Genomic DNA, 25,974 nt, shown 5'->3' with positions numbered 1-25,974 from the left:
TCTCCTCGTCTGGTTAGTTGGTTTCCAACTTGTTGGACTATACGGTGAGTTTGTTCCAATTTATTGTTTAGTTTTGTGAAGTTTCGGCTGCATTGGCTTATCGGAGACTTTTTTGCTAAACTAGCTGAGGCCGGCGACTATCAAGCGTTTTTGCTTAAGGTTCGCTGACCCACATTGATCGGCTGACTGTGCGTGTTTGTTTATCTTCTCCTATTTTTTCTTTCGCTCCTCTCGTTATACTATAGCATGTTCAATTTCTAACATGGTTAGATGCAAGAAATGTAATCGTAACATTGGGAGTGCTACATATGTCTCCTGTAAGCAATGTGCTTTAAACTTTCACATTCATTGCGTAGGCATTGATGATGATACCTTCGACTTAATGGAGAAAGAGGGAACATGTACATCATGGAAATGTAGATCTTGTGTAAAAAAATCAACCCCACTGGTAGACGGAGCGTGCTCCCTTGATAACATAATTTCTGACAACTCTCAATCTATTCATATGCCTTCTGATCGGTTACAGGAATTAATAGAGGTTATAATTCAGAATCAGTTAGCTGGCTTAGTGGGTAGGGTTGCCGAAATGCAGGCAAAAATAGATACTCTGTGTACTGAAAATAAGCAGCTTCGCAATGAAATAGTTAATCTCAACAAAACTGTACAAAAATGTGTTATCCAAGATACTAGTCTGCAGACGAGTGATGCTAGAGCCTCTTATGCCGAGACCCTAGTGAAAAATTCTCAAAATACAATAATTATAAAACCTAAGGACAAAACTCAATCTGTTCATAAGACTAAATCTGATGTATTGATTAACCTTAGCTCTGTTGAGTCGGCAGCAAATATCAGCAAAGTTAAAAATCTCAGAGACGGTGGTGTGATGCTTGGTTGTGGGGATGCGGGAAAAATCAAGCAACTGACGAAAGACAGGCTATCAGCGGCATATGAGATCAGTGAGGTGAAAACCTTTCGTCCAAGGATAAGGGTTGCTGGCTTCTCTAAGGACATAAACAGAGAAAACTTGTTAAAGTATGTGGTCGGGCAGAATCAATACATTTTTGATGATACTTCTGAATATCAGGTATCTAAGTTCTATCCTATAAGAAGCTCTAGGGATAATCTCTATCAAGCGATAATTGAGGTGGATATGACAACTTATAAGAAAGCCTTAGGAATAGGGCACTGTCTAGTAGGTTTGAATGGCTGTTCTATTTATAGTGCGATTGAGGTTACTAGATGTTTCACTTGTAATGGCTTTCACCACTCTTCCAGAAATTGTAAACATAAGGTGATTTGTCCTCGCTGTTCCAAAAATCATGATGTACATGACTGTAAAGAGGAAACCTTGACTTGTGTTAATTGTGTAAACCTTCGAGCGAAAGAAAATTCTGAAAACTCTGAATTAATTGCCGTAGATCATGCTGCCTGGGACTATAAGAATTGCCGTGCACATGAGCTGGTAGTCGACAAACTTAAAAAGGATTTATTTGGTGTCTCCTTATAGCAGACTCCCCTGTCCCACATGTCTCATTCTAGTCTTGATGTCACTTCCGAATCTGTCAGTTCCCTTAGATTAGCGTCAAAAAACTTTGTGCTCTATTATCAAAATGTTAGAGGTCTTAACTCTAAGCTACAGGATATTCGCTTGTCATCTAGTTCAGCTCCGTATGACTGTATAGCCCTGTCGGAGACTTGGCTGTCTGAATCTGTTTTGGATGGTGAGGTACTAGACTTGGATGCATATAATCTATTTAGATGTGATAGAAATTTTTCTGCCTGCGGTAATAGAAGGGGAGGTGGTGTTTTGCTGGCAGTGAGAAGAACCATCAGGGCTGTTTGCCTTCACATTAATGAACTTGATGACTCTAGGATGCCTAAACATGTTGATATCTTGCTGGTCAGAATTTTCCTAGATAGCTGCTCCGTCATTATTTGCCTAGTGTACATTCCTCCGGCTTGTAGAATCGACGACTATATAGTTCTCTTTGACTCCCTTATGGCAACTGATATGTTATTTGATAATAATCTATTAATCATAGGTGACTTTAATATGCCTGATTTCCTAACTTTATCACAATCGCGGGGTTATGCAACAACATCCTCCATATATACACATTTTTCTCGCTTTTTAGATTTCTTTAATATGAGGCAGTTTAACGAAATTGTGAATAGTATTGGCAGGTTGCTAGACTTAGTTATGTGCAATAAGTCCTGCCGTGTTGCTAAAGCAGGCGATGTCCTTGTTCCGGAAGACAACTACCACCCGGCACTGGAGATAACTACGAGCTGGACGGAAGACACTCATAGCTTTCCGACTTTCTCTTCTTTGAACTATAACTTTAGAAAAGCAGACTTTTATAGTCTATATATTGAGTTGTCTAGTATAGATTGGTCGTTTCTAGAACAAGCATATGAAACTGAGAGTGCTGTCGATTTGCTTTATCAAAGGTTATACTCAGTTTTTGATAAACATATTCCGAGGAGGGGTGGGTCTCTTGGCACGTATCCTGCTTGGTTTGACAGGGAACTGATATACTTAATAAGGAGGAAGTATAAGGCATGGCAAAGATATAAGCGTTCAGAACGAATTCATGCCTACAATATTTTTAAACAACTCAGAGCCGAGGTTAAGGTGAAAGAAAGACACGCATACAATAATTACGTGAATAGGATGAGCGCCAGTATCAAAGCTAATCCTAAATACTTTTGGAGTTTTGTGAACTCGATAAAAAAATCCACCTCAATTCCAGACGTCATGAATTATGATGGGTCTATATTAAAAGATCCTAAAGATATCGTAGATAAGTTTGCTGGGTACTTCTCGAAATCATTTATGGTAAATAATAAAAATCAACAATCTAATCAACGTCCTACTGAACTTGTGAACAAAAACGTGTTATACTTAAACGATATATCTGATGATGATGTACAAAAAGCTATAAAAAAGCTGAAAAATAGTCAAACGGCTGGCCCTGACCAGATACCCTCTTTTTTACTTTGTGACTGTAAAACAATTTTCTCAAGTCCCCTAAAAATAATCTTTAATCTTATTGTTAAAACTTCCGTGTTTCCAGCTAAGTGGAAGGAATCTCGACTCTGCCCAATATTCAAAAATGGTGATAAATCTGATATAACCAACTATCGGCCAATAGCAATAATCAACAACTTTGCTAAAATTTTTGAATTTATTCTGTTTGAAAGAATATATCACCACATATCGTCAAAAATCTCTGTTAACCAGCATGGCTTTATGGCTCGAAGATCTACCGTCACTAATTTGGTTTCCACCACGCAATTTTTGTGTGAAAGTTTGGATGCGCACGGGCAGGTTGATGTTATATATATGGACCTGTCCAAAGCATTTGATCGCGTGAATCACAGGTTACTGCTTTATAAATTAGATGATTTCGGTTTGTCCGATGGGTTGATTTTGCTCATTGAGTCATATCTTCAGGAAAGGGTTCAGTTTGTTCAATATAGAGGCTTCAGATCGGAATCTTTCTCTCAAACTTCAGGGGTTCCTCAGGGTTCTGTCCTTGGACCCCTGTTTTTTAATATATTTATCAATGATCTGACCTCTTTATTAAATGAAAATTTTCAAATGTATGCTGATGATTTGAAGATTTATCGTACAGTTTCGACACTTGATGATTGTTCTAGGTTACAGAAAGATCTTGACATCATTCAAAAATGGTGCAATGACAATGATCAGCTAATCAATACTAAGAAGTGCTATGTGTTGACTTTCTCAAGGAAGTTAGACAAGATTATATGTGACTACTGGATAGGTGGGGTAAAGATACTGCGTGCTACTGAATTCAGGGATCTTGGAGTTGTGTTCGATTGTGGTCTCACTTTTCGCAATCATATTGAATATGTGACATCTGCTGCCTACAAATCTCTGGGTTTTGTTCTTCGTAACAGGAGATTATTCCATAGTGCTGAGGCAATTGTATCGCTTTATAAGGCTTATGTGCGATGCAAATTGGAGTATGCTGGTATTGTTTGGTCACCAATATACAATAACCACACCTGGGCCTTGGAGAAGATTCAAAGACATTTTGCTAAATTTTTGGTATTTAATGAAACTGGTCAATACCCACCTAGGGGACTTCAGCACGAAACCCTTTTAGAATGTGTTCAGCTTCATTCATTGGCGAGTAGACGGGATTTTGCTAAAATCAAATTTCTGTCGGATGTCCTCAGCTTTTCTGTTGAATGCCCCTACCTTTTGTCAAAGCTTCTTATTAAGGTTCCTGCTTTTAATTGTAGAAGATGTGAAGTTTTTCAACTAAGATCTGCGAGGACAAATATTCTACTAATGTCACCGTTACACCAGATGGTTAACAGCTGTTCAACCAAAGCTGACTCCAATAAAATCGACATATTCTTTACAAGACCCTCTGAACTCAGATCTGTCCTGACATATGCCTCTTAATATAGCAAGAATATATATAAGCTGGCAGTAAGTGTGATTCCTAATGGGAGAGTAGTATCATGCTGCTACTCATTCCACTTACTGCCTAACTAATGATAGCTTGCCTGTAATTAGGTCATTACCTGTTGGCAAGCTTAACTAAATAATAATAATAATAATAATAATAATAATAATAACACGAAATTTTTTATAAAAAATTAAAATTGTATTGATAACATAATTACATAACATTTTTGATTTGCAAGGCAAAAATTTCCGATAATAATGCGGAATCTGGAAAAGTGCCCCGAATGCTTGCAACGTTTCCACGTTGAATGGCAAAAAAAATTACTTTTATTTTTTTTCATTCAAATTTTATTTGCTGTGTTTAATGTTTTGTTTGTCAGATATTCTTTGGCAAAGAATAACTTAAATAACACTTATCAATAAAATATGACATCAAAAAATTTTTCTAAGACAATGAATTAAGTATGTACTTAATTATAAACTAGGCAAAAATGAATAGGGAATTCCACAATTTTTCTTGGAAAGCAAAATAATTGCCCCAATCCTTCCACGTATTTTTAAACACTAGATAAATTTAAAATATTACAGGTACTTGAAACATTACATTTAATGTGTATATCTACAGGGTCTATCAGAACTGGCGGACCAAAATAATACGGTGAATTCATCAGCTTCTGGTAATAATAGGAAAAATGTTCAAAAAAATCTATTTTAAATAGTGATTAGGAAAGAAGCAATTTAAGCTGACCAATCCTGTAGTTGATGTTGTTACCTATAAATTAGTTTTCCTGCTTTATTTGTAACTATGGATGCATTTCAAATGATGCTTATGCATTGTTGGGTATCCGCATTGTTTGTGGAATGACGGACATTTTTAGGTTATAGTATTTTTCAGGTTATAGTATTTCTGCTATGATGTTCCCTATTGGGAAAACAAAATGCGTACTCCTGAGCAGCAACTGTGGCACTCTTATATACTGTCCATATAAGACAAGCATATCAAAATATTCTGAAGAAGTAAACATTAAGCGTTTTTAATGACTTTTGTAATTGTCAGAAATAATTTATTATGACATAATATTCAATTATTATGTCTTTGAAACAATCAAATTTGTTTCGATAATTACTAATATCTTATATTATATGAGGAGCAACTCTTCAAAGCGCATTATGGCACATAAAACAGTTTTTTGGGTAGAAGCAAAAAACGTATATTTTCTAATTCGATTCACTTTACGTTAAAACTTAACGGCCTTTGAGAAGTTCTGTTAGATGAATCACATTAATGATCTCATTTAGATCAAAAAGACCCTAGATATTTAGAAAATATTAAAAAAAAATCGGACATAATGCAATTTGATTCATTCTACTAGCTCTCTAGCTCGCTGCGCTCGTTTCCCAATCTACCCCACTTACTATGGCGGACAATAAATTTAGGCCGGTAAATTTCTGACATTTCAAAAAAGTCAATGCAAGCGACCATTTATTGTCATTATGACTGATGTGTCAGTTTCTCAAACTGAAGGTTTTCTAGCTGTTTTGCGTTTCCTTCGCCCTTTTCGTAACTTACAGATCATGACGTATTACCATAACTGATTTGTAATAGCACTTCTCTCTGGTGCACGCTTCTTTTCCCAATTTTAATTTTGATTATCGCTGTCACGATGACAAGAATGACAAAAATCGAAAATGGGGTTAGTTGAACATAATGCCAGCTTCACATTTTGATGTCAAGCTAATGACAGGCCGGTCTAAATTTATTGTCCGCCATAGTACAAAATAAAATCTCACTTTTAACACTTACATCATAAATAACTATTTTCTACAACCGTCAAAAAAACGTGAACTTTTTGCATCGTTATCAAGTCGCAAAGTTTCTCATTTTTTCATGTGTTAAAAAAACGATTTTTTTTCCAACGTGTGAAAAAATGTAATCTTCATTTACGCATTTCCTGAGTTAGAATGACTTGTCACAATACTTGATAAAAGTATCAAGACAAAATCAAAGGATTTTCTTCATCTAATTTTTGACGGTTGTAGAAAAAATAGTGTTTCTATTTCGTGGCAAAATTCGTGTTTTGTTGGCGCATGAGAATGAATTTTTGGTCGAGACCGTCAGGTCGACGACTCATTTTGCGCATTTAATACAAAAATAACTATTTTCGAATTTTGTTCTGAAAATTTACACACCAGTATAATTGTTATCATTAGAACCAACTTTTTCCTATAACTTATCCTGACAATTTTAACATACACGTTATTTTAGAAATTTAAAAAAATATATGAAATTTGAGGTAAACTGAAAGTCAGCTGATAACTTTTGTCAGTCATATTTTTAATCTTTAAACAAGCATCGACGATTGCTAATAAAATGTTTGCCAAATTAACAAATAAACAATTATTCCACATGATTCGAACTTTACGGTAAGTACTGGATAATGATTAATGAAGAATATAATCGTTCTCTCAAAAAAAAAAACAAACAAAATTGTTAAAAGTTTCAGTTTCATTACGTTTAGATATTTTGTTATTTGTTTTAAATAACTTACAATAAAATGCATTGTCTGCATAGTTTGGAAAGTTGTGGTTTTTGCCACCACTTATAATTCATTCATAAATTTTTTCGACTGGCTCCGCAATGTCTGTAAATTCCATTCTTTCCTACAATAGATGAATCGTACAGTGTGGTGACTCATGTGTAACACATTGATAGCAACAAATGCCACGCATCTCTGCGCGATCCATGTCGAAGGAAAAAAAACACCGCAAAACCGAAACCACAATATTGGTTGATCCTCGAAGATGAATCATGTCAGCAAATATTTGAAAATCTCTTATTTTATTAGCCAGCGTAATGGCATTCCATTATTGTTGTGAGTAATATGCGAGTTAAATGTTCTGACATAAAGTAAGAACTGTTATCCAGATCGACTGACCCGACGCCAAAAAAAAAAAAAATACATTCACACAAGTTATACCCCTTGATGTAATTTTTCACAACATATTTTCCCACCGGCTTATTATACTTACCTATATACCTAAACCTACGAGTATACAGCATGAGTTAGCTAAAACAGGTCAGTCGTATAAAACAGAAACTAAAGGATAATTTGAAAATTTTTTGTGGTAAATTTAATGTGTAGTACCATACCCTCTCATTGCATGGAATTTCGGGCAGCAATTTAAATGCCATTTAAAAAACCAATGTAGTCTAAGCTTTATTGTCATAAATGTCATAATTAATTTTGACCGGACTTCAAAATAAACTGTCACAAATATTATGCACAATTATTTTACATTTTGGCTATTGATTTCCAAAATTTAATAAAACACTGTTCAGTTTTTGGAAAATCACATCTAGGCACCTGCAACTTTTCAGGATTGATGAAGGCAATTTGTCAAAATGATATGTGACAATAGTGGATATTAAAATGAGGTTATTAATACGTCTAGCACCTAAAGCCTATTTCAGATATTATATCAGTCAAATTTCAAGTCTGCCCGAAATTCCGTGCTCGCAATAGTACATATGTAAAAAGTGGTTAAATTTTAACTTTAAAAAAATTCAAAAAAATAAGAATAAGTACTATTGTAAAAATTAAGCCACACTGGGAACTTGGTAACAACGTTTTCTGTTAGCGTTATGTACGGTTGCGGTTAATAAAATCTGAGCACTGATTTGACATTCTATGAATTTTTCATGAAATTTGGAAAACAAGGCTTTCACCTCAAGTAACATTACCCTAGCGACGGTACCTACACATACACAAATACCACGTGTTAATTCACACCTATAAACTATAAACTCTAACACGACCGTTATAGCACGATTGAAAAATCTTCTCGTTTGTGAAAACAACATTCTGCCAAAAATCTAATGGTTCTAGGGAATATTCCAACACGAATCCTACTATCCTACTCTGTGTTCTTTTGTTGAGTCAAAAAAGGTTTTTTGACTGCAGGATGATTTCGCAGTTCCGATCCTTCCTTGACACGACGCCTTGCTGTTGGAAGAGAACCTGGGAAATTTGTTTCATTGTGTGCCTCGGTAACCGAATTGAACGGGTTTTCTCGTAGAACTTGAATCAAATTAACGTCGTCAATCTCTGTAGAGACTCTAGGCCTGCCACTCCCGACTTGCCTTTCAAACGATTGGCGTTCATTCCACATTTTCTTATTGTGCACAGTGCTCCTGGCTATGTTGAACCTGACTGCTACCCTCCTTTCTGACCAACCTTCTTCCAGCAATGTAACAACCCTTACTTTTTCTGCAAGACATAAATGTGGCATTTTTTTTCGTTGACGTTTACATCAACATGACAGTTTTCCAGGTGACTACCCGTACTTGAGCAACAATCTAAACCATATTTACAGTAGGAAAATGTGCTGCTCAGATTTTATTGACCGCAACCGTAACATTTTAACGAAAAAGAACTTACATTAGCAAAATATTGTTAAAATTAAGTGCAGCACTTGTATATACCGAGTGATCCAAAAGTCTTGCTATCAAATGGGCCATGACAGTGGAAACGAATGTCGTTGGGCTGCAGCATATTTGGCGCGCATTTAAATGAACATTAAAAATATGTTTTATCAGCGTGTCCCTATACTTTGATTTTTTTTTAAATTGTCATTTTTAAAATTTTATGGTGTAATAATAATAATAATATTATGGCTCACTTGATAGAAAGACTTTTGGATCGCTCGGTACTACTTTTTATTGAAGAGAAGTGTACGTTTTTTAGGATTCTGTGATGACTCTGTTAGGAGGTATTAATTAAAACAAGACGATAAAAATATACTATGTGACAAAGAAAGGTAAACACCCTTTCATTGATCTTGATTTTCTGTTGTCATCCTACGACGTCCGGTGCCCCTAGTCCTGTGTTCATGGCCTTCTTGAGTCCCTGCCTGATGATATCTTAAAATGGTGCGTACAAATCTGCCAGTTCTTCTGGCAATTTCTCTAACTGACAAACCTGCTTTTCGTAAGCCTACAATCCGCCCTCTTTCAAAGTCACTGAGCTGAGGAATGTGACGCACTCGCGGCATTTCTCGCTTTACAAAAACATTTTTCAACAAATTTTCTAAAATTCAAAAGTAATTTTTTTCAATGTAGACAAAATTTCCTTAAGCTTGCAATAACCGAACCAGTAGCACAAAAGGCAGAACACTGCACAGATAAGGCTGCAAATTTAATCATTTCTTATAGTCCAATCAATAGGGAGTTTTACCTTGCAAAAGGTACAGAAAAGTTTATACTTGGCAGGTATCTTCTATCAGGCCTATTATTAATATTGTTGAGTTTGCGACCTTGGGGGGTTGCCGCTCGCCCCGCCATACTGGAGAATAGGGGTGGAAAATCACATTTCTGCGATTATTTCATTATACGTGCTAGATACGTCTATCTAAGTTATTATAGAAAATGTAGAGCGTACAATTCTATACATTTTTTGTTCTTTATGTTTTTTTGTCAGATCAAGTTTCGTAGTTACAGCGTGTAGAAATCGAGAATTTCTATTATTTTTGTAGTTTTTATTCTTTTCCACACCACCACAGAGGTAGAGCAATAGGGTGCGTTTTTTTTTACGTAGTGTCCCCGGTGGGCATAGTCCACGATGCAGTAGAAGTTTACTGTTTTACTCTATTTGATCTCTTTGTAACGTAGACGGATCCAAGATAACGCATGACGACGCGACGCGCCCACCCTGCCGTAACCTTTTTCGGGACGCTCATTTCGAGATCATTCAGTTTTGTTTGTGTCGTCAGTCAGTTCATTTTTAGTTTATCGGTTCAGGATTTATTTTTTGTTTATCGTTTCACTTTCAGTTTTCTTTCGCGTTTCACTTTCGGTTTCTTTAGAGTTTTCTTTGGTAGAAACTGTGCCAGCCATTTTTGGGGCGGCTGGAACAACACACGTTGGCCCCTATCTTTTTTATCGTTCTCTTTTTTTTTGAAGTGAAACTTTTTATGGGAGGGTCTTGAAATTCTGATCGGCAACCTTTTTGTGTGACGAAAAGTGGTGGGGGTAAACAATATTGGGTCGAGTGGGAGCAGTGTCTCTGTCTTTGTCACACTCACGGCATTTATCGATCATGTCCTCTTTTTAATTTGGAGGCTTAAAAATGAACAATGAGTTAGGCATTTGGATATTGTTTAGTGTTATCGTTGTTTATAATTTATTTTCTTCATTAAAATATACAATTTTGTTGTGAATATGCTATTTAAAAGTGATTGATGAATAATTACAATGTTTCCCTGTAATACAAAAGTTTCACTTCTATCGTGCGTCTTTACGACACATTCTGTTTTTTTCTCCTCTCCTTTTCCTTCAATTCCTCTCTTCTTCTTCTCAGCTCGGGTAACCGTACGGCAAAGTCAGTTCCGTTTCCCTTTTGTTCCCGTGACTTGCCAGAAAGTTATCTTCTTCTCTTCTTTTCCCCAACCTTCTTCCCTTTGTTCGTGGTGTTCAACCTTTTGAGATCCTGCGGAAAATGGCTGTTACCATCTATCGTTTGATACGCGCGGACTCACCGACACTTTACCGCTTCAGCATCCGTGATTTCCCGGTCGGTGATATCCAACGTAAACAAATCGGCGCCATGATCGTCCATCTGTTATTTTAGCGCGCACGTGTAGTACCGCCGGAAATGGTCATCAAGATGCGCTGTTCGTGCAATTACCGGGACGCCTTATTACCGCGGAAAATAAGGTCCAGCTATTTCATATTGCGCTCCTAGATTCGCGGGTAACGAAAAAAACCTGTCGTGAGCGGAAATCAGGGGACTCGGTCGGCGACCGCCGAGCGGGCGGCTGTGCCGCAAGTCGCGGAAAGCGAATTACGTGCGTGGCGTTCGGGATCCGCAATTATCCCCGAGAGCGGATTGCCGACGCCATGGTGCATATCGTCCGGCGCTGCCAGGCTTCTGGTCCGTCGAGGAGCCCGAAGATTTTTTACCGTACCGTTACCGTTTTACCGTCTTACCAATATCGAGAGACCCCTCGTCATCTAGTGAGATAGAGGTAATTATCGTTCATTAGCGATTCCGCATCACTAATTTCGTCTATTAGGGGTAGTTCGATCCAGTTGGATAGTTCGATCCAGCATCTTATCGTACCGCTTCTTATCGTATCGAGAAGTACCGTACCGTGAAGGAGTACCGGAAAGTCCTCCTTCAAATTATCGTGGAGCACCCCCTTTCGGCGGAAAGGTAATTACCGAACCATTCGAAATTCGCAACACTAACGTCAATTCGTTAGGGGTTGTTCGGCAGGTCCATCTTCCGTTAGGGCCATCGTTCTTTAGGGTGATCGTTCGTTAGGATCATCTTTCGTTAGAGTCATCGTTCGTAAGGGCGATCAGTACCGTCATCTTCGTATCGTTTCCGGCCTAGAAATATCGAAAAACATCAAGGTCACGCCGTGACGCCATCATATAGGAACCGTACCGTACCGCAAGTCGAAGGGACGCTATTCGAGGAGACATCAGACCCGGCATAAGATAAGTCGCCATTTTTTTACTGCGCTTCTCACGTTCATCATTTTTTGTACATTCACATTTAATATTTCGCATATAGTAAGAATTTTTTTGTAAAACCTGTTCATTCAAATTCAATTTTCAATGTCAATTTAGAAATATTATCAAATTTAACGTTTCGGAACTTCACCGATTTTAAACTTTCTTATCAGGATCAATGTTTTTATTTTTCGTCAAGATAATACCCCAATCTTGACCTTGGGTTTCATAAAATTTTAATTCATTTGCTAACTCGATCAAAAGGAAGCTTAAGTTCGGAAGGTTTTTCATCAAGGAACAAACACCCTTTTATTTCGTCGAAGAATCCATTGTTTAGTTTAAGATTCGGTCACATGTGAAGGAAAAGCTTTTCTGGTTACGACCAAAGTTAATTATTAAGGCCATCTGAAAGTACTGGTTCCACATTTTCCATTTTTCACATAATAGTTACAATCGAACCATTGTCGCACTCGTGTGAACCAGTACAGAATCACTGATACCTGCTTTTGGAGTGACAACTGAATAAATTAATTTTTTTAACGTTCAGAACGAATTTGCTTTCTACTCCCTCCGACGAGTAAAAACTGAGCACTTGTCCCGGCAGCTGGACAAGTCTAAACCAGCTCAAAAAGGTTGCCTGGCGCCCATATCCCAACCCACGCCCTTTGCCCCAAAAACGCCCTGAGAGCCCGGTGCAGTCACTGACCCACTTTAGGTCATAAACTATAAGTATAAACGTATTATAGTATATTATGAATTATGATACAAGTTTATAAGGAAGCCTTTAAAGTTTAAAGCACGCGCGACGAGTTTTTAAGAGCACGACCACAGCCATCTCTACTTACTTAAGTAGAGATGGCTGTGGCACGACGCGTAGCGAAGTAGAGGTCTTTCAATCTCTCATGGGTTTTGACTATGGAAATATCTGCGCGAAGGCGGAGCGATAAACCAGTGAAGAATTGGTAAATGAAAACTGAAAACGTCGACTATTTTAGCCATGCGTTAAATTTCGAAATTACAATTTCATAATGACACAAGACAATGGTTCGTTAATGATCGAGCCAGTTGTGAAAAGAAAATCCTGTAGATTTGCCACTTCAGATATAAAAAAGGTTCTACGAATGACAATGTTTTCCGGTCGGTTTCTAGCGCGTACTTGAAACCGATGTTCGTCGTTTGCGCAGATATGACTCACAACCCATGAGAGATTGAAAGAACTCGACCTACTTTTAACATGGCATGTGCTTTAAGGGTCTGTCACAATAGTGTTAATGTTAGTGGTAATGTTATAATGTTAGTGGAGATGGCAATAGTGATGTTAGTAGTCCAGTGTTCACAATAATGTTAACAGAATGTTACTCTTACAGCTGTCAACGTGGTGTGAACTGTCACTGCGCCTGCGCGTGCGTGAAATTCTCGATGGTGATTGGTAGATGTTAACGAAGATGTTAAAGAACCAGACATTTTCTGGATCTCTTAACATCGTTTCTAACATTAACATCACCATCACCGTTATTGTGAACAGTTGAACGTTTCACCAATGTTCTGAAGAATAACATTCTGGCTAACACTAACATTAACATTACCATTAACACTATTGTGACAGATACATTAAAGGCTCTTATACACGTGTATCGTACGCTATTTTTAGTACATATACCTACACTACAATCTGAAAATTGTAATACCTTTTCCGAAATTCTGTGTCATTAATCAATCGTCGATATAGAAATGGTCAATTGTTGTTTCGTTGGTATTTATATTTATTATAAATTATTATAAATGTGTATTTATCATTGTTCAAAATATAGGTGAATTTGTGGTTACCTAAGCGACTTTAAAGCTTTAGTGCTTTAAATGGTCGATTTTGCACGCATTTTAGTGTCGAAAACAGATATTATAATTAAAATAGTATAATAAAAAACAAGTTTCATAAGACCAGTCTTGAAGCACGAATTCAAGTTTAAAAAATGAGTGGCGTAGCCATGAGTTATTTTAAAAAATGAGTGCTTCAAGGTCTTATGAAACGAGTTTTTATACTATTTTTTATAGTTTGTCCTTTTTAAGCCGTTTTTAAACAAAAATGTTTACTTTAGTCGATTTAGGGATTTTTGTGGCGGTTGGTGATGCCTTAATTTTAAAAGTAAAAATTTGATCTAGTCGCCTATATTTTATCCAAATTCTGTCACAAAACACGAATATGTAAGATACCTAATCAAGATAATCTTGCATGTACTATTCCGGAGACGGAATCTTGGCCACGACTGACATTTAACTGACAAATATGTGTGAACTGGCCTTTATTGAATATAACCCAACTTTTGACTCGATAATGGCATTTCCCTGGTTTTTTGATGTCACAAGAAAAACTTCAAAGTGATTTTTAATAATTGTCATTTTTTAATGACACTAATGACTGGTTTACATCATTTTTTTTTCGAAATGTCTAAAAAATGTTGGCCAAGATTCCGCGTCCGGAATAGTACAGTTGCGGAATTAAAATTTCGGGCACTATTGTCAATGTCATGATATAAGCTCTAAAACAACCTTTACGTTAATAACCTTATTTTTTACTCTTGTCATGTTTTTGTTTTTTGGTATTCAAAAATTGTCATTTGTGGCATAATAACGGGTAGGCAACATATCAAAGCGATGATTTAATGTCAGTCATGATGACAGTAGAAGGTGCTTTACAGAGATTTTGTTGAAGTGACAGAAAAATAGTGCCCGAAATTTTAATTCCGCAACTGTACGTCCCTTGAAATATGTGAAATTGCTAAAAATACGATAAAATTTTTCCACTGGACATTTCCTGTTCTTGACAAATTTTCTAATTTAAACTGACATTATGCATCAAGCTTTGCCAGCCTAAAAATTTTCGTAAAATGTTCCGTGGTGCCTACACGACAAGAAATTGGTGGTCCCCCGCGAGAAGCTAGAACACTAGAGTCTTCAGTCCTTTGATGATTATTCTTTTTATTTTACATGTTTCTTATTGCATTTGTTCCATTCTACATCGTTTAAGTTATAAAATTGGGTCTTAAATTTTTACTAATAATGATGCTAAAATAAATACATAAAGTTGACTCAAGTTGCAAAAAACCACTTTGCATTTGCAACAGCACTTTTATGGGATTAGTCATTTGAAATTACTTTAAAACTGTACTTGGATGGAAAATATTCAATCCACACTATGATTTTCTGGTCCTTTTGTGCCTTTATTTGGTTTAAAAATATTGAAAAAATGCTGTTGCAAATGACAAGTGGTTTTTTGCAACAATCCAGTTTTATCTTCTGTCTTTTAGAACTGCCACTGTGCTTGATCTGTTCGTATTAGATTTACTTGGGTTTAGTGTACATATTTTATTATTAGACATTTTCAAAGTGTTTTTCGTCAGTTAATTTTTGTTTTTACTGCATATATTAGCGCATACATCCTAGGAATACATGTTTCGTGCATATTTTGATAATTTTTTACGGCATATTATCGTGCATATATGCCGTTTCTTTACGGCATTTTTGAATACTGGGCAAAGCCGAGATTCTTTCCCACTTAGCTGGAAACACGGAAGTTTTATCAATAAGATTAAAGATTATTTTTAAGGGACTTGAGGGAATTGTTTTACAGTCACAATGTAAAAAAGAAGGTATCTGGTCAGGGCCCACCGTTTGACTATTTTTTAGCTTTTTTTATAGCTTCTTGCACCTCACAAGTTCAGTAAGATGTTGTTTGGATTGTTGATTTCTATTATTTACCATAAATGATTTCGAAAAGTAGTCGGCAAACTTATCGACGATATCTTTCGGATCTTTTAATATAGACCCATTATAATTCATGACGTCTGGAATTGAGGTGGATTTTTTTATCGAGTTTACAAAACTCTAAAAGTATTTAGGATTTGTTTTGACATTGGTGTTCATCCTAGTCACCTAACTACTGTATGCGTGCTTTTCTTTCTCCTTAACTTCGGCTCTGAGTTGTTTAAAAATATTATAGTCATCAATTCGATCTGAGTGCTTATATCTTTGCCACGCCTTAAACTTCCTCCTTATATATCAGTTCCCTGTCAAACCAAGCAGGATACATGCTAAGAGACCCACCCCTCCTCGGAATAGGTTTATCAAAAATTGAGTCTAATTTTTGATAAAGCAAATCAATAGCATTCTCAGGTTCATATGCTTGTTCTAGAAACGACCAGTCCACACTAGCCAAAAATGAATAGGGAATTCCACAATTTTTCATGGAAAGCAAAATAATTGCCCCAATCCTCCCACGTATTCTTAAACACTGGATAAATTTAAAATGTTACAGCTGCTTGAAACATTACATTTAATGTGTATATTAATATATTTCTAACACATTTCATTACAAATTTTAATCTGTACTTATAAAAAATTCAAAAATGGAAAAATTCCCTATTCATTTTTGCCTAGTTTAGATTATATGAATTCAAGTCCAGTATCTCACCATCCAAAACATATTCAGACAGCCAAGTCTCAGACAGGGCTATACAATCATACGGGGCTGAACTAGATGATAAGCGAATATCCTCTAACATTCTGATAATACAGCACAAAGTTTTTTGACGCTAATCTAAGGGAGCTGACAGATTTGGAAATGACATCAAGACTGGAGTGAGACATGTCGCAGAAGGGTGTCTGCTATAAAGAGACACCAAGGCCCGGTTGTATAAAGCTTAGTTAACATCGTGTCAGCTAACAACGCGTCAAGTCGGAAATCCGCCCATTTGATTGACTGATTCAAATAAAATGTTAAATATCCTCCAATCAGATCGCTTGACATTATGTTAACTTTAACAACGACTTGACATCGCTTCATGCAACCGGGCCCAAATAAATTATTTTTGAGTTATGTAGTTCTTAGGCTTATGTCCATTGTGAATAAGCACTAAGAGTGCATTGAAAACAATTGAAATTTTCTGACGATCAGCCATGAAACGGATTATCACTTAGTTAAATGCATTAAATTTAATATTGTTGGGCTGGACAAGCATTCGTAAATTTTACAAATTATTGTTGATCAGATTTATATTTAAACACCCAATATTTAGTGCCTACAATCGTCTAAGGGCCAGTATACAGAAAGAGAATTAAATATTTAATTTGAATTAAATTTTAATGCGTGATTAACCCATGAACCCAAAACTTCGATCGGTTTAATCTGATCACGTGTGCAGTTAATCTCGCATTTGAATACGGTTATCTTAATTTTGCTTCTGAAAACTGGCCCTACATATCATAAACTTCTGGACAAAATTAACGCACCATTTTATCAAACGTCCAAATTGAAATTAATATTATAATCAGAATTACGTGACAGCTTATAAATTAGGTTTCATTTTAAGAATGAATGCATTCTTCTTGGATATTCAATGAAAGAATGGTATCAGTTCCACATCCCGTGATAGAATGTATTGAAATCCACGGCTGTCGGCCAATCACATCCCTCGTATTTTCATTCTATCACGGGCAGGTCGTCAATCGGATGCGTTTGTAAACAATAAGTCGCGCATCGCACAGCAACCGCTAAACGAGGCACCATTTTAATTGTCAAATATTAACATTCAAATCAAATTCAATTTTCAAAAATTGCTTTTTTTTAGTATAGTCGTGGTGAAAATAATTAGAGTCTTCATCGCATGTCGCATGTGGCTAGACAAGTTACAATGTGAATGTGTACGCATTTTCATATTAAATTATTTGGTATTTCTTGCTCCACAAATGATACATACGAGTACATACGTAATTTTGATTTATAATCTATATTTTGGTTTTTATTTTTCTCTTTTTAGAATTTAGGTTAAGTTTGAGGGGAGAGGAGGGGGGGGGGTGGTTACTTGGAAGAGCAACGTAGTTGAAAGGCGCCACCCCAGTTATTATTATTATTATTGTCAGGATTGTTATTATTGATCTGATTTATTTTCTGCTAATAACTGTTATTTAGAATTTGTACAGCAATTATCAAATAAAGACAATATTATTATTATTATCGACTACTTGAATGGTGTTGATATTCCGTTCATGGAATGGCCAACAAATAGTCCCGATTAGGCTGGAATGATGTCTTCCTATCAGATCTAACATCTAACAAAGTTGTTACTCTTACTGCCTCTTTTACGGATAGATTTCTTGAACGATTCGTTTTACAAATTTAAAAGACTCGTAGCAGATGCACCCGATAAAAAACAAAACTTGGTGGCTGTAGATAACTTGTCGTAATAAGGCTTTTCTGAACTTATGTATTTTTGGTAAACGTCCTTTAATTGACAATTAGTAGTATGTATAAATCTTCGTATCCCACCTCCACCCGGCGGCACGGCAATTTTGCCGGAGTACATACACTATTACGGATATTACTATCAAGTAATAGTGCAGTGCTTATCAACATAATTACCGGCGTCTCGCCTCCTCATTTTGACTTTGTTGTGTATTATGTTCTGTGTCAATGTTAAGGAACTTCCTCACGATGTGACATGAGTATAATAATATACCTTTTTGATTTCAACTACCAATGTGTTATCTAAATCCAGAATTTTTTAAATTTTTAAAAAGAGATTGCGGTACTATTCCCGTTGCTGAAATTACAAGTGGTAAAATCGAAATTTTTTCTAAACACCAAAGATTTCTCATAGCAACGGAGAGCTCTAAATATTTATTAATTTTTGTGTTATATGTCTGTGTTATATTATGTGAATTTGGAACAGCTATCATTATCTTGGAATTTAACAAAAACTATAGTGGTCCGTTAATTTTGTCCAGAAAACTCCTTATAAACATAAAAGCTTTACCCATACCGATATTTTATTTATTGAAATAGAGCAATCCTTTATAATGTTGTTCAAATTTTAGTAATTATGTTTAACATCAATCAAATTAATTGATAAATATTGGGGCTTCGGTAAAACATCAACAATAGCTATTATCATACAGAGGCACAAAGGCTAAGTTCCAAAACCTACTCCAAAGTAAGAGTAAAAGTATGATAAAGTACAGGGTGATTCAAGTTTTACCGCCCGCACGATTAACCCTATTAAAAAATTACTAAAAATTACGAAACTTTAGGGTTACATCCCCTTCATATAAGGCTACAAATGTGTGCAATCAATTTTCCCGTATCACTTCATTCAGAGCCATAAAATGCAAAAAATCGATTTTGATCAAAAAAAAAAAAAATGTACACGCTCATAATTCACAATTAATTCAAAGAACACATTTATGAAATTCGTATTGAAAGAAAATTGTTAGTTTTTGAAATATTCCAATTTTGACATTAAGAGCGAAAAATGACCAAGATTTACAACTGCAGTGTCATAAATAAATACTTCATTGTTGGTAGATATCTATTGACAACTTTTCGAGTAATTCTTAAGTCCCTAAAGGGTACCATAAACTAACCATATTAACCTCTTTTGTGGAAGTGACCGCTCAATTTAATAATAAATCATAGCTAAATCTTGCACTTTAATATCATATTCCATTTATTTCCGAAACCGGTGATGTTTTCATAATTTCAATGACACCAAACTTTTCCTAGACGTTTGAAAGGACTCTCATCGAAAAATTATGTAAATTAATCTAGCGGTTATTGAATTAAAACGAAATATTTACCTGTTTCATTAAAAAAGTTTAAACTTTTACAGAATGTTCTACAACGATATACAATCATTCCTGAATTTTTTGAGAATTTTAAATCGATTAGAAGTGGGTGTTGTCGCTCGGGCGGTAAAACTTGAATCACCCTGTATGTACAGTCGTTGACCAAAATAAAATAGGACAAAGTGTTACTTTAGACAGTTTCACAATTCAAAGATTCAAAGATGTCATTTGAAAGGCTTCAATTAACACATTAACAACAGAAAAGAAAAATACAATTATAAAAAATAAATAAACAAGGAACATGGACGCCTCTACTTAATTCAATATTTGGTATTCCCGCCTCTTGCCCTTATGACAGCTTCTAGCCTTCGTGGCATTGACTCGATTAAGTGCTGAATTTCTTCTTGAGGCGTATTATCCCATTCTTCTTGCACGACTCTTCGAAGCTCTTGAAGAGACACCAGCTCACCACGCCGCGCTCTAACCTGTTTACCGACAACGTCCCATAGATGCTCAATTGGGTTTAAGTCGGGACTGGCCAGTTCATTGTATCAATTCCTACATCATGAAGATAATCTGTTACAATTCGAGCAGTATGTGGGCGAGCATTGTCGTGCATGAAAATGAAACCATCGCCTGCAAACTGGGCAAAACCCACGACATGGTCTTGTAGGACTTCCTCTATATACCTATGGGCTGTTAATGTGCCTCTTTCAATAAAAACCAACTCTGTACGGGCTTCCCAAGAAATACCTCCCCATACCATAATTGATCCTCCATTAAAACTGAGCCTTTCAGAAAAATTGCAAGGTGCGTAGCGTTCTCCTGGTCTTCTCCAAACTCTCGCCCGTCCATCTGGAGATCGGAGAGCAAATCTCGATTCATCGCTAAAGAGTACCGACTTCCATTGCTCTAAATTCCAATTTAAGTGTTCCTGTGCAAAAAGTAATCTGGAAACCCGATGACCTCTGAGAAGTTCTGGTCCAGTTGCTGGTCGATAGGCCCCTAAATTTGCTTCGCCAAGTCTTCTTCTTACAGTCCTTTCACTCACGTTGACCTCTCATACCCTTTCCAGTTGATTTCTTATCTCAACTGCCGTCATATGCCGATTTCTCAAACTAAGCATCGTAATGTATCGATTATCACGAGCGCTTGTACTTCTTCTACGTCCTGATCCAGGTCTTCTGGTGTACCCTCCAGTCTGACGAAAACGAAGTACGGCTCTATGGACACTGGATCGTGCAAAACCAAGAGAATTCGCAGCTTCGCGAATGCTGAAGCCCACGTGGACTAGAGCTATAGCTCTTGCAGAATCTTCTTGCGATAATGGCATTTCAATGACAAAATCACAACTTGAATAACAAATTTGTGAAAATTCCATGACAACAATGTCAGAAATGCTTTTTTTTAAGACGAAAGAATTTTAATAGATTTAAGAAAAACTCAACAATTGAAAGGTAAAACCCAGTAAATCAAAAGAAAATTGTGGAGAATAGGAAATAAAACAAAAATAAACTTTTGGGATTAAAAAAAATAACCTACATACTTAAATATAAATGAATTTTTTTAAATGTCCCACTTTTTTTGCCGGTCAGTGTAGTAGATTTTATTATTATTTTAATTAATGAAAGTCTTAAAAAGGTAAGCGGACATGGGTTAAGTTTCAAAATGAAATGTCAAAATTTTGAGTTGTCAGAGTATTAGCTACCCTCCTAATTTAGTAGAGTACGAAATGGCAAACTCTACAGATTTGCTATAGTAATAGAACGTCAGAATACTATTCTGTAGAGTTCAGTACTCTTTATTTTGGAACGAAGTGAAGTAAACTCAAAGCATTGGAGTATGGTTTTGGAACTTAACCTATGTAACTACCGCAGATGTCGGTTTGAAATCCGAGCGCGTAGAGCGAGGATTTTAAGACACCTAAGGTTGCTATGATTCATAACATCCGTGTTTTGTTCAATAGTTTATCGGTTTCAGGATAAACAGTTATCAAAGAGAATTTAAAACAATTAAATCCAAAAACTTGTTTTAAAAATAGATTTAGTTCTTCGCGTTTGCATAAAATGTGCAGGTGTCATAGTTAGGTACATTTGGTTGTTTATACTGTCGCGAGCAAAAAAAAACTGATCGTCAAAATCATGCTTTGACAAAATGAAAAATGCTCCATTGTAAAACGGTCATAAATATCATAACCTATCATCATGTTCTATGACATTAGTTGTAATTTTTTTCTCATTTTCTTGACACTTTGTTGACATGGGCATAATCAGGCAGGGAATTTTTTTTAATTTGTGACAGTCTAACCAAACTTTGAAATGACATTGACGACCAGAATTTTTTGCTCGCGACAGTACAAACAGACATTTCGCTATTTCGCAAAATGAGTTTGAATGACAGTGTTTTACCGGAAAACGTCTTAAATGAAGCAGAACAAGCCTTAAAAATTAAAATGGCTTAATAAAGGAAAAATCAAATGGCAGGTACTTCTATCTGAAATCATAGAGACATTCAAACAATGGCAAGATCTAAATAAGGTTACAACTGTAAATGAAAGTGATATTGACGTCTTTTCATGAACTGCTAAGTCCCCATAGTTTCGTAGCGTATTTATCTTTTTGTTTATACAGTCGAAGAAATATTGCCCCTCATCATTATGGACGTATACTACCCGATGCTACGAAAAACAGTTCATTTTTGCTATGGCATATTAGCCGTTCACGTTTTTTTTAAACACGCAGCAGGCCAAGATATTTTTTTGTTAGGTTGACGTCAGGTCCTATCATATGACGTTTCGTTGTTAAATATTCGTCTTATTGTCAATTCCGTAATTGATTTACAGTCCATTCCATTTAAGTATGCAGTGTAGAATAGCATAGGGACTATTTTCCCGTCGTTGATTGGTCAAAATGAGAGAAAAGTTTACACTAGGCAATGTTTGATTTTTGATACTACTGTCGAATTTTGATATTTGATAGATTTTTTGGTTTATTAGTGTCAAACTTATAGAGTTTTTGTATCAAACGGATCATCAAACTACAATTTTGTTATTAGAATACCACTACCGTAAGTTCCTTTATGACTTTTTTTTTGTTAATTTTGCTTGGAATGTATGTTTTCAAATTTGCCGCGTTCGTTAATGTGAAAAGTTCTCAATTCGAACCGACATCTACTGCATTCTTAAATGGAATGGACTGTAGTGCAATTCAGTTATAACCAAATCACAATATTGCCAACTAAAATGTCAGATTTTCATAGACAGTCCGAATTTGAAACAATCGTGAATGCTGTATAGTTCCGTCTGTTTAATTAATTATTATTGTTTTTAGTTTCGTCTGTTTGAGTTAATGATGAATAAAGTTAGAGATTGTCTTCATTTGTTGATTGTTGTTGACATGTCACTATTGTCACTACCCTACAGCATAACAGTTATGAGTTATGACTCACCTACCATCCAACTTTTGTGAATGTAAACCAAGGCTTACTATAATGAAACCGGTAATAATAATAACAATCCTTTCCTAAAACTTGGGCGAGTTGTAACTCAAAATAGTCATATTTAATGTGAATAAAATCATTTTGAGAATATACCTTTTAGTTGAAAATAACAGTGATTTTGTTATCTTGACCAGAACATTCTACATATGAGGAAAAACATTATTATTTGTAGATAAGGTCGTGTCCTGATATCGGTGAAATATATTTGCATTGTCTACTTATTTTAGTAATGACCGATTATCAGTATATTCATCTTAAAATGGTATACGTCCTTGTACATAATCAATGTTAAACATTACAATAATTTTCGCGGAACTGAAACGATTTGAATTTGCTTTTAAACATCAAAGAAACGGTTATCAGCATCGTTGTTTATTAATTGGCGAACATTTTTAAACATGACTGCAAACACCGGTGAAACAAAAACGCATTCATTTTTACTAAATTCAACCATTTATTAATGCACGATGACGTCAAATGTTGGAGGTGATATAAAAGAAAGCACCGCAAGCCTCCAAGGAGCAAATAAGACAGTTGTGATTTGAAATCACGTTGATAAAATGTATTGAACAGACTAACTGTAGTGCTAGACGATCTAAAATTGTACGGACGAGATAATCTACAAGTGTCACTAAAAATAAAGAAAAAAATTGTTGGCATTTACATTTAAGTTGGAGTTAAGGAGAGAGAGCCAAATATCTAAAGAATTAAATATGTGCTACGTTGTGCTCAGACAATTGTTAGTTTTTGTTTTCATTCTTAGTGTTAGAGGAATTGGAATTCCTTTACATAAAATTGTGGATCTCAGATGTTTTAAATGTGGTATTCCCCAGCCAAGGTCGGTCGTGGTCGCTCAGGAAATTGAGATAGTTCAAGAGACTGCACCTTACATGGCAATTTTACATAGGTAAGTTATTTAATTTTAATTTCTTCTTTTTTAAAGTTTAATAAATCGAGATTTGCAATTTTAAACGTTCTCAAAAATAGTTTTTTCTTTTATAATTAATCTTATAATAATACTTCAAACAAGTGATAAAATCTTCAGTCACGCAGTGTAAACAAATTGAAAACAGGTTTGTTGAAAAATCAAATAAAACATAATTTCTGTTACCGTAATAATTATTTATCCAAACCTAATTTATTGCATTCAAAATAACAGTTATTTCAAAAAATACTTTTGTTTCAAATAAAACCAAATCGTGAACCTAAAAACTTTTGGCGTAGAACTTTCAGACTCTTAAATGAACTATAGTAAAAATAATGTAAGAAGTCCCGCGGCAAAAATGCTAACTAATTAATGTTTCTATGGTAATGACTAATGAGCAAAAATTTTGAAAATTCAAAACAATAAATCTACGTTTAAGACGTTGTTAGAGGTATTTTCATATTTGGTGGCAGAAGCAAAAGACTGAGAAATGTCACAAAAATGTATTGTCAGTGTCAAATTTCTCATAAACGCGATAAAAAGGAATGTCTAGGTAAATTTAAATTTTCGCTAAATAGATTGAAAAAATAAATTCTAAGGAAACCAATTTTTGTCAGTGGTTCAAAAGGAAAAGTTATTCTCATATAATCAAACGTATTACAATTGTTGTCTCTAGTTTGACGATGAATAACTTTCTTATTGCCAATTTGCTGCATTTCGGTCGAAATCACGAACGTCTTTGAGAAATTTGACACCGACAATACAAATTTGTGACATTTCTCAGTCTTTTGTTTCCGTCATCAAATATGAAAATATCTCTATTCATTTGAACAATTCAAACTCTAATTTTCATTTTTGCAGATCAAAAAGGTAAGAAACTTAAAAAATTCCTATGTTCAGCATAGACATTATTTAATAATATGCAAAAAAAAACAGCCACACAATTTACTATAAAATTAAAATTTTTGTTTTGAGTGTACGTACAGAAATATTAGCGCCACTGTCAAATTTGACATGGGACTTCTTGCATTACCCCAATTGCACTTATGTTAAATGTGTTAAACTTGATGACGACAAGGCAAACGATTATGTACAGTTGCGGCCGTTGAAATCTCAGACAGGAAAGATTTAAACACTCTGTATAAATTCCGAAATTTGATTAGCGTAAACAGGATTTTCATCAAGGATTATAAAGTCAGTGTCAGTATTTGACATATTAGGTCAGAATCGCGCGTAACTTTTGAAATGCTGCACTTATCTGATTTGCAAAAATGTGTTTGACTGAGGGACGGTGTGAGTATAAGAGCCATTGTGAGAGAAATTAATGTGGATAATGTTTGAGTGACATTTTGAGAAACGTCACTTTCAATACCATTTACAAAGCTAAAAGTTTGGTGTTGTCAAAGTGTCTGAGTTTTCAACGGCCGCAACTGTACAATACTCTTTTCACTATTTTTAAAATAAAAAATAAGATTGTAACTCAATATTTGAATAGTAAAATTACGTTTATTAGTGAACGCTACAATTATAATTTAAGAAATTGCAGGGACTTTGACATAAAGTTTAGTAGATATGATATTAAGGCCCGGTTTATTCACCTTCAAGTAACTTTAATTGAACGGTAATTACCATGGATAAATTTACTTGAAGGTAAGGGCCTAAATATAAGTGTAAAGGGTGTTTTTTTAAATTTGGAGTCGAAGTAGGCGTTGGAGAGTCGATTGAGATCGCACCACTCGCACTCGTGTAAAAGCGTAAGATTTAAAAAGCTGATCCGTGATCCGTAACCTGTATAGTGCGTTCACAATCGACAGTTCAACGCCTACTTCGACGCCAAATTTAAAAAAACACCCGTTATATATTATGAATTTATAAGATGTAAGATGTAAGATGTATGTATTAAGAATGTATAATAAGTTGCCCACAGAAATTAAAAATTGTACAATTATACATGGAACGTTATGGATGTGG

At 35.4% G+C, this 25,974-nt stretch overlaps 1 protein-coding gene and 2 long non-coding RNA genes across 4 annotated transcripts in view; 2 read left to right on the top strand and 1 right to left on the bottom strand.

Annotated features, from left to right (window-relative positions):
• Positions 1–25,974, bottom strand: part of LOC138136836 (uncharacterized) — a 73,558-nt gene that overhangs the window by 41,061 nt on the left and 6,523 nt on the right. The window lies entirely within an intron of this gene.
• LOC138141411 (uncharacterized) lies at positions 11,219–12,512 on the top strand. Its single transcript, XR_011163143.1, has 2 exons — positions 11,219–11,470; positions 11,519–12,512. It is a non-coding gene; the product is annotated as an uncharacterized lncRNA (long non-coding RNA).
• Positions 19,819–25,974, top strand: part of LOC138136804 (uncharacterized) — a 50,998-nt gene continuing 44,842 nt past the window's right edge. The window contains exon 1 of one of the 2 annotated variants that reach the window (XM_069056115.1): positions 19,819–23,985. In XM_069056115.1, coding sequence (XP_068912216.1) covers positions 23,792–23,985 — 194 coding nt within the window. In that variant the 5' untranslated portion in view covers positions 19,819–23,791. The remainder of the gene's footprint in view (positions 23,986–25,974) is intronic. The other variant, XR_011161441.1, reaches the window with a different exon arrangement.

This window comes from Tenebrio molitor, chromosome 1 (genome assembly GCF_963966145.1).
Source record: "Tenebrio molitor chromosome 1, icTenMoli1.1, whole genome shotgun sequence".
NCBI lineage: Eukaryota > Metazoa > Arthropoda > Insecta > Coleoptera > Tenebrionidae > Tenebrio > Tenebrio molitor.
This window is presented reverse-complemented; position numbering and strand designations above follow the sequence as displayed.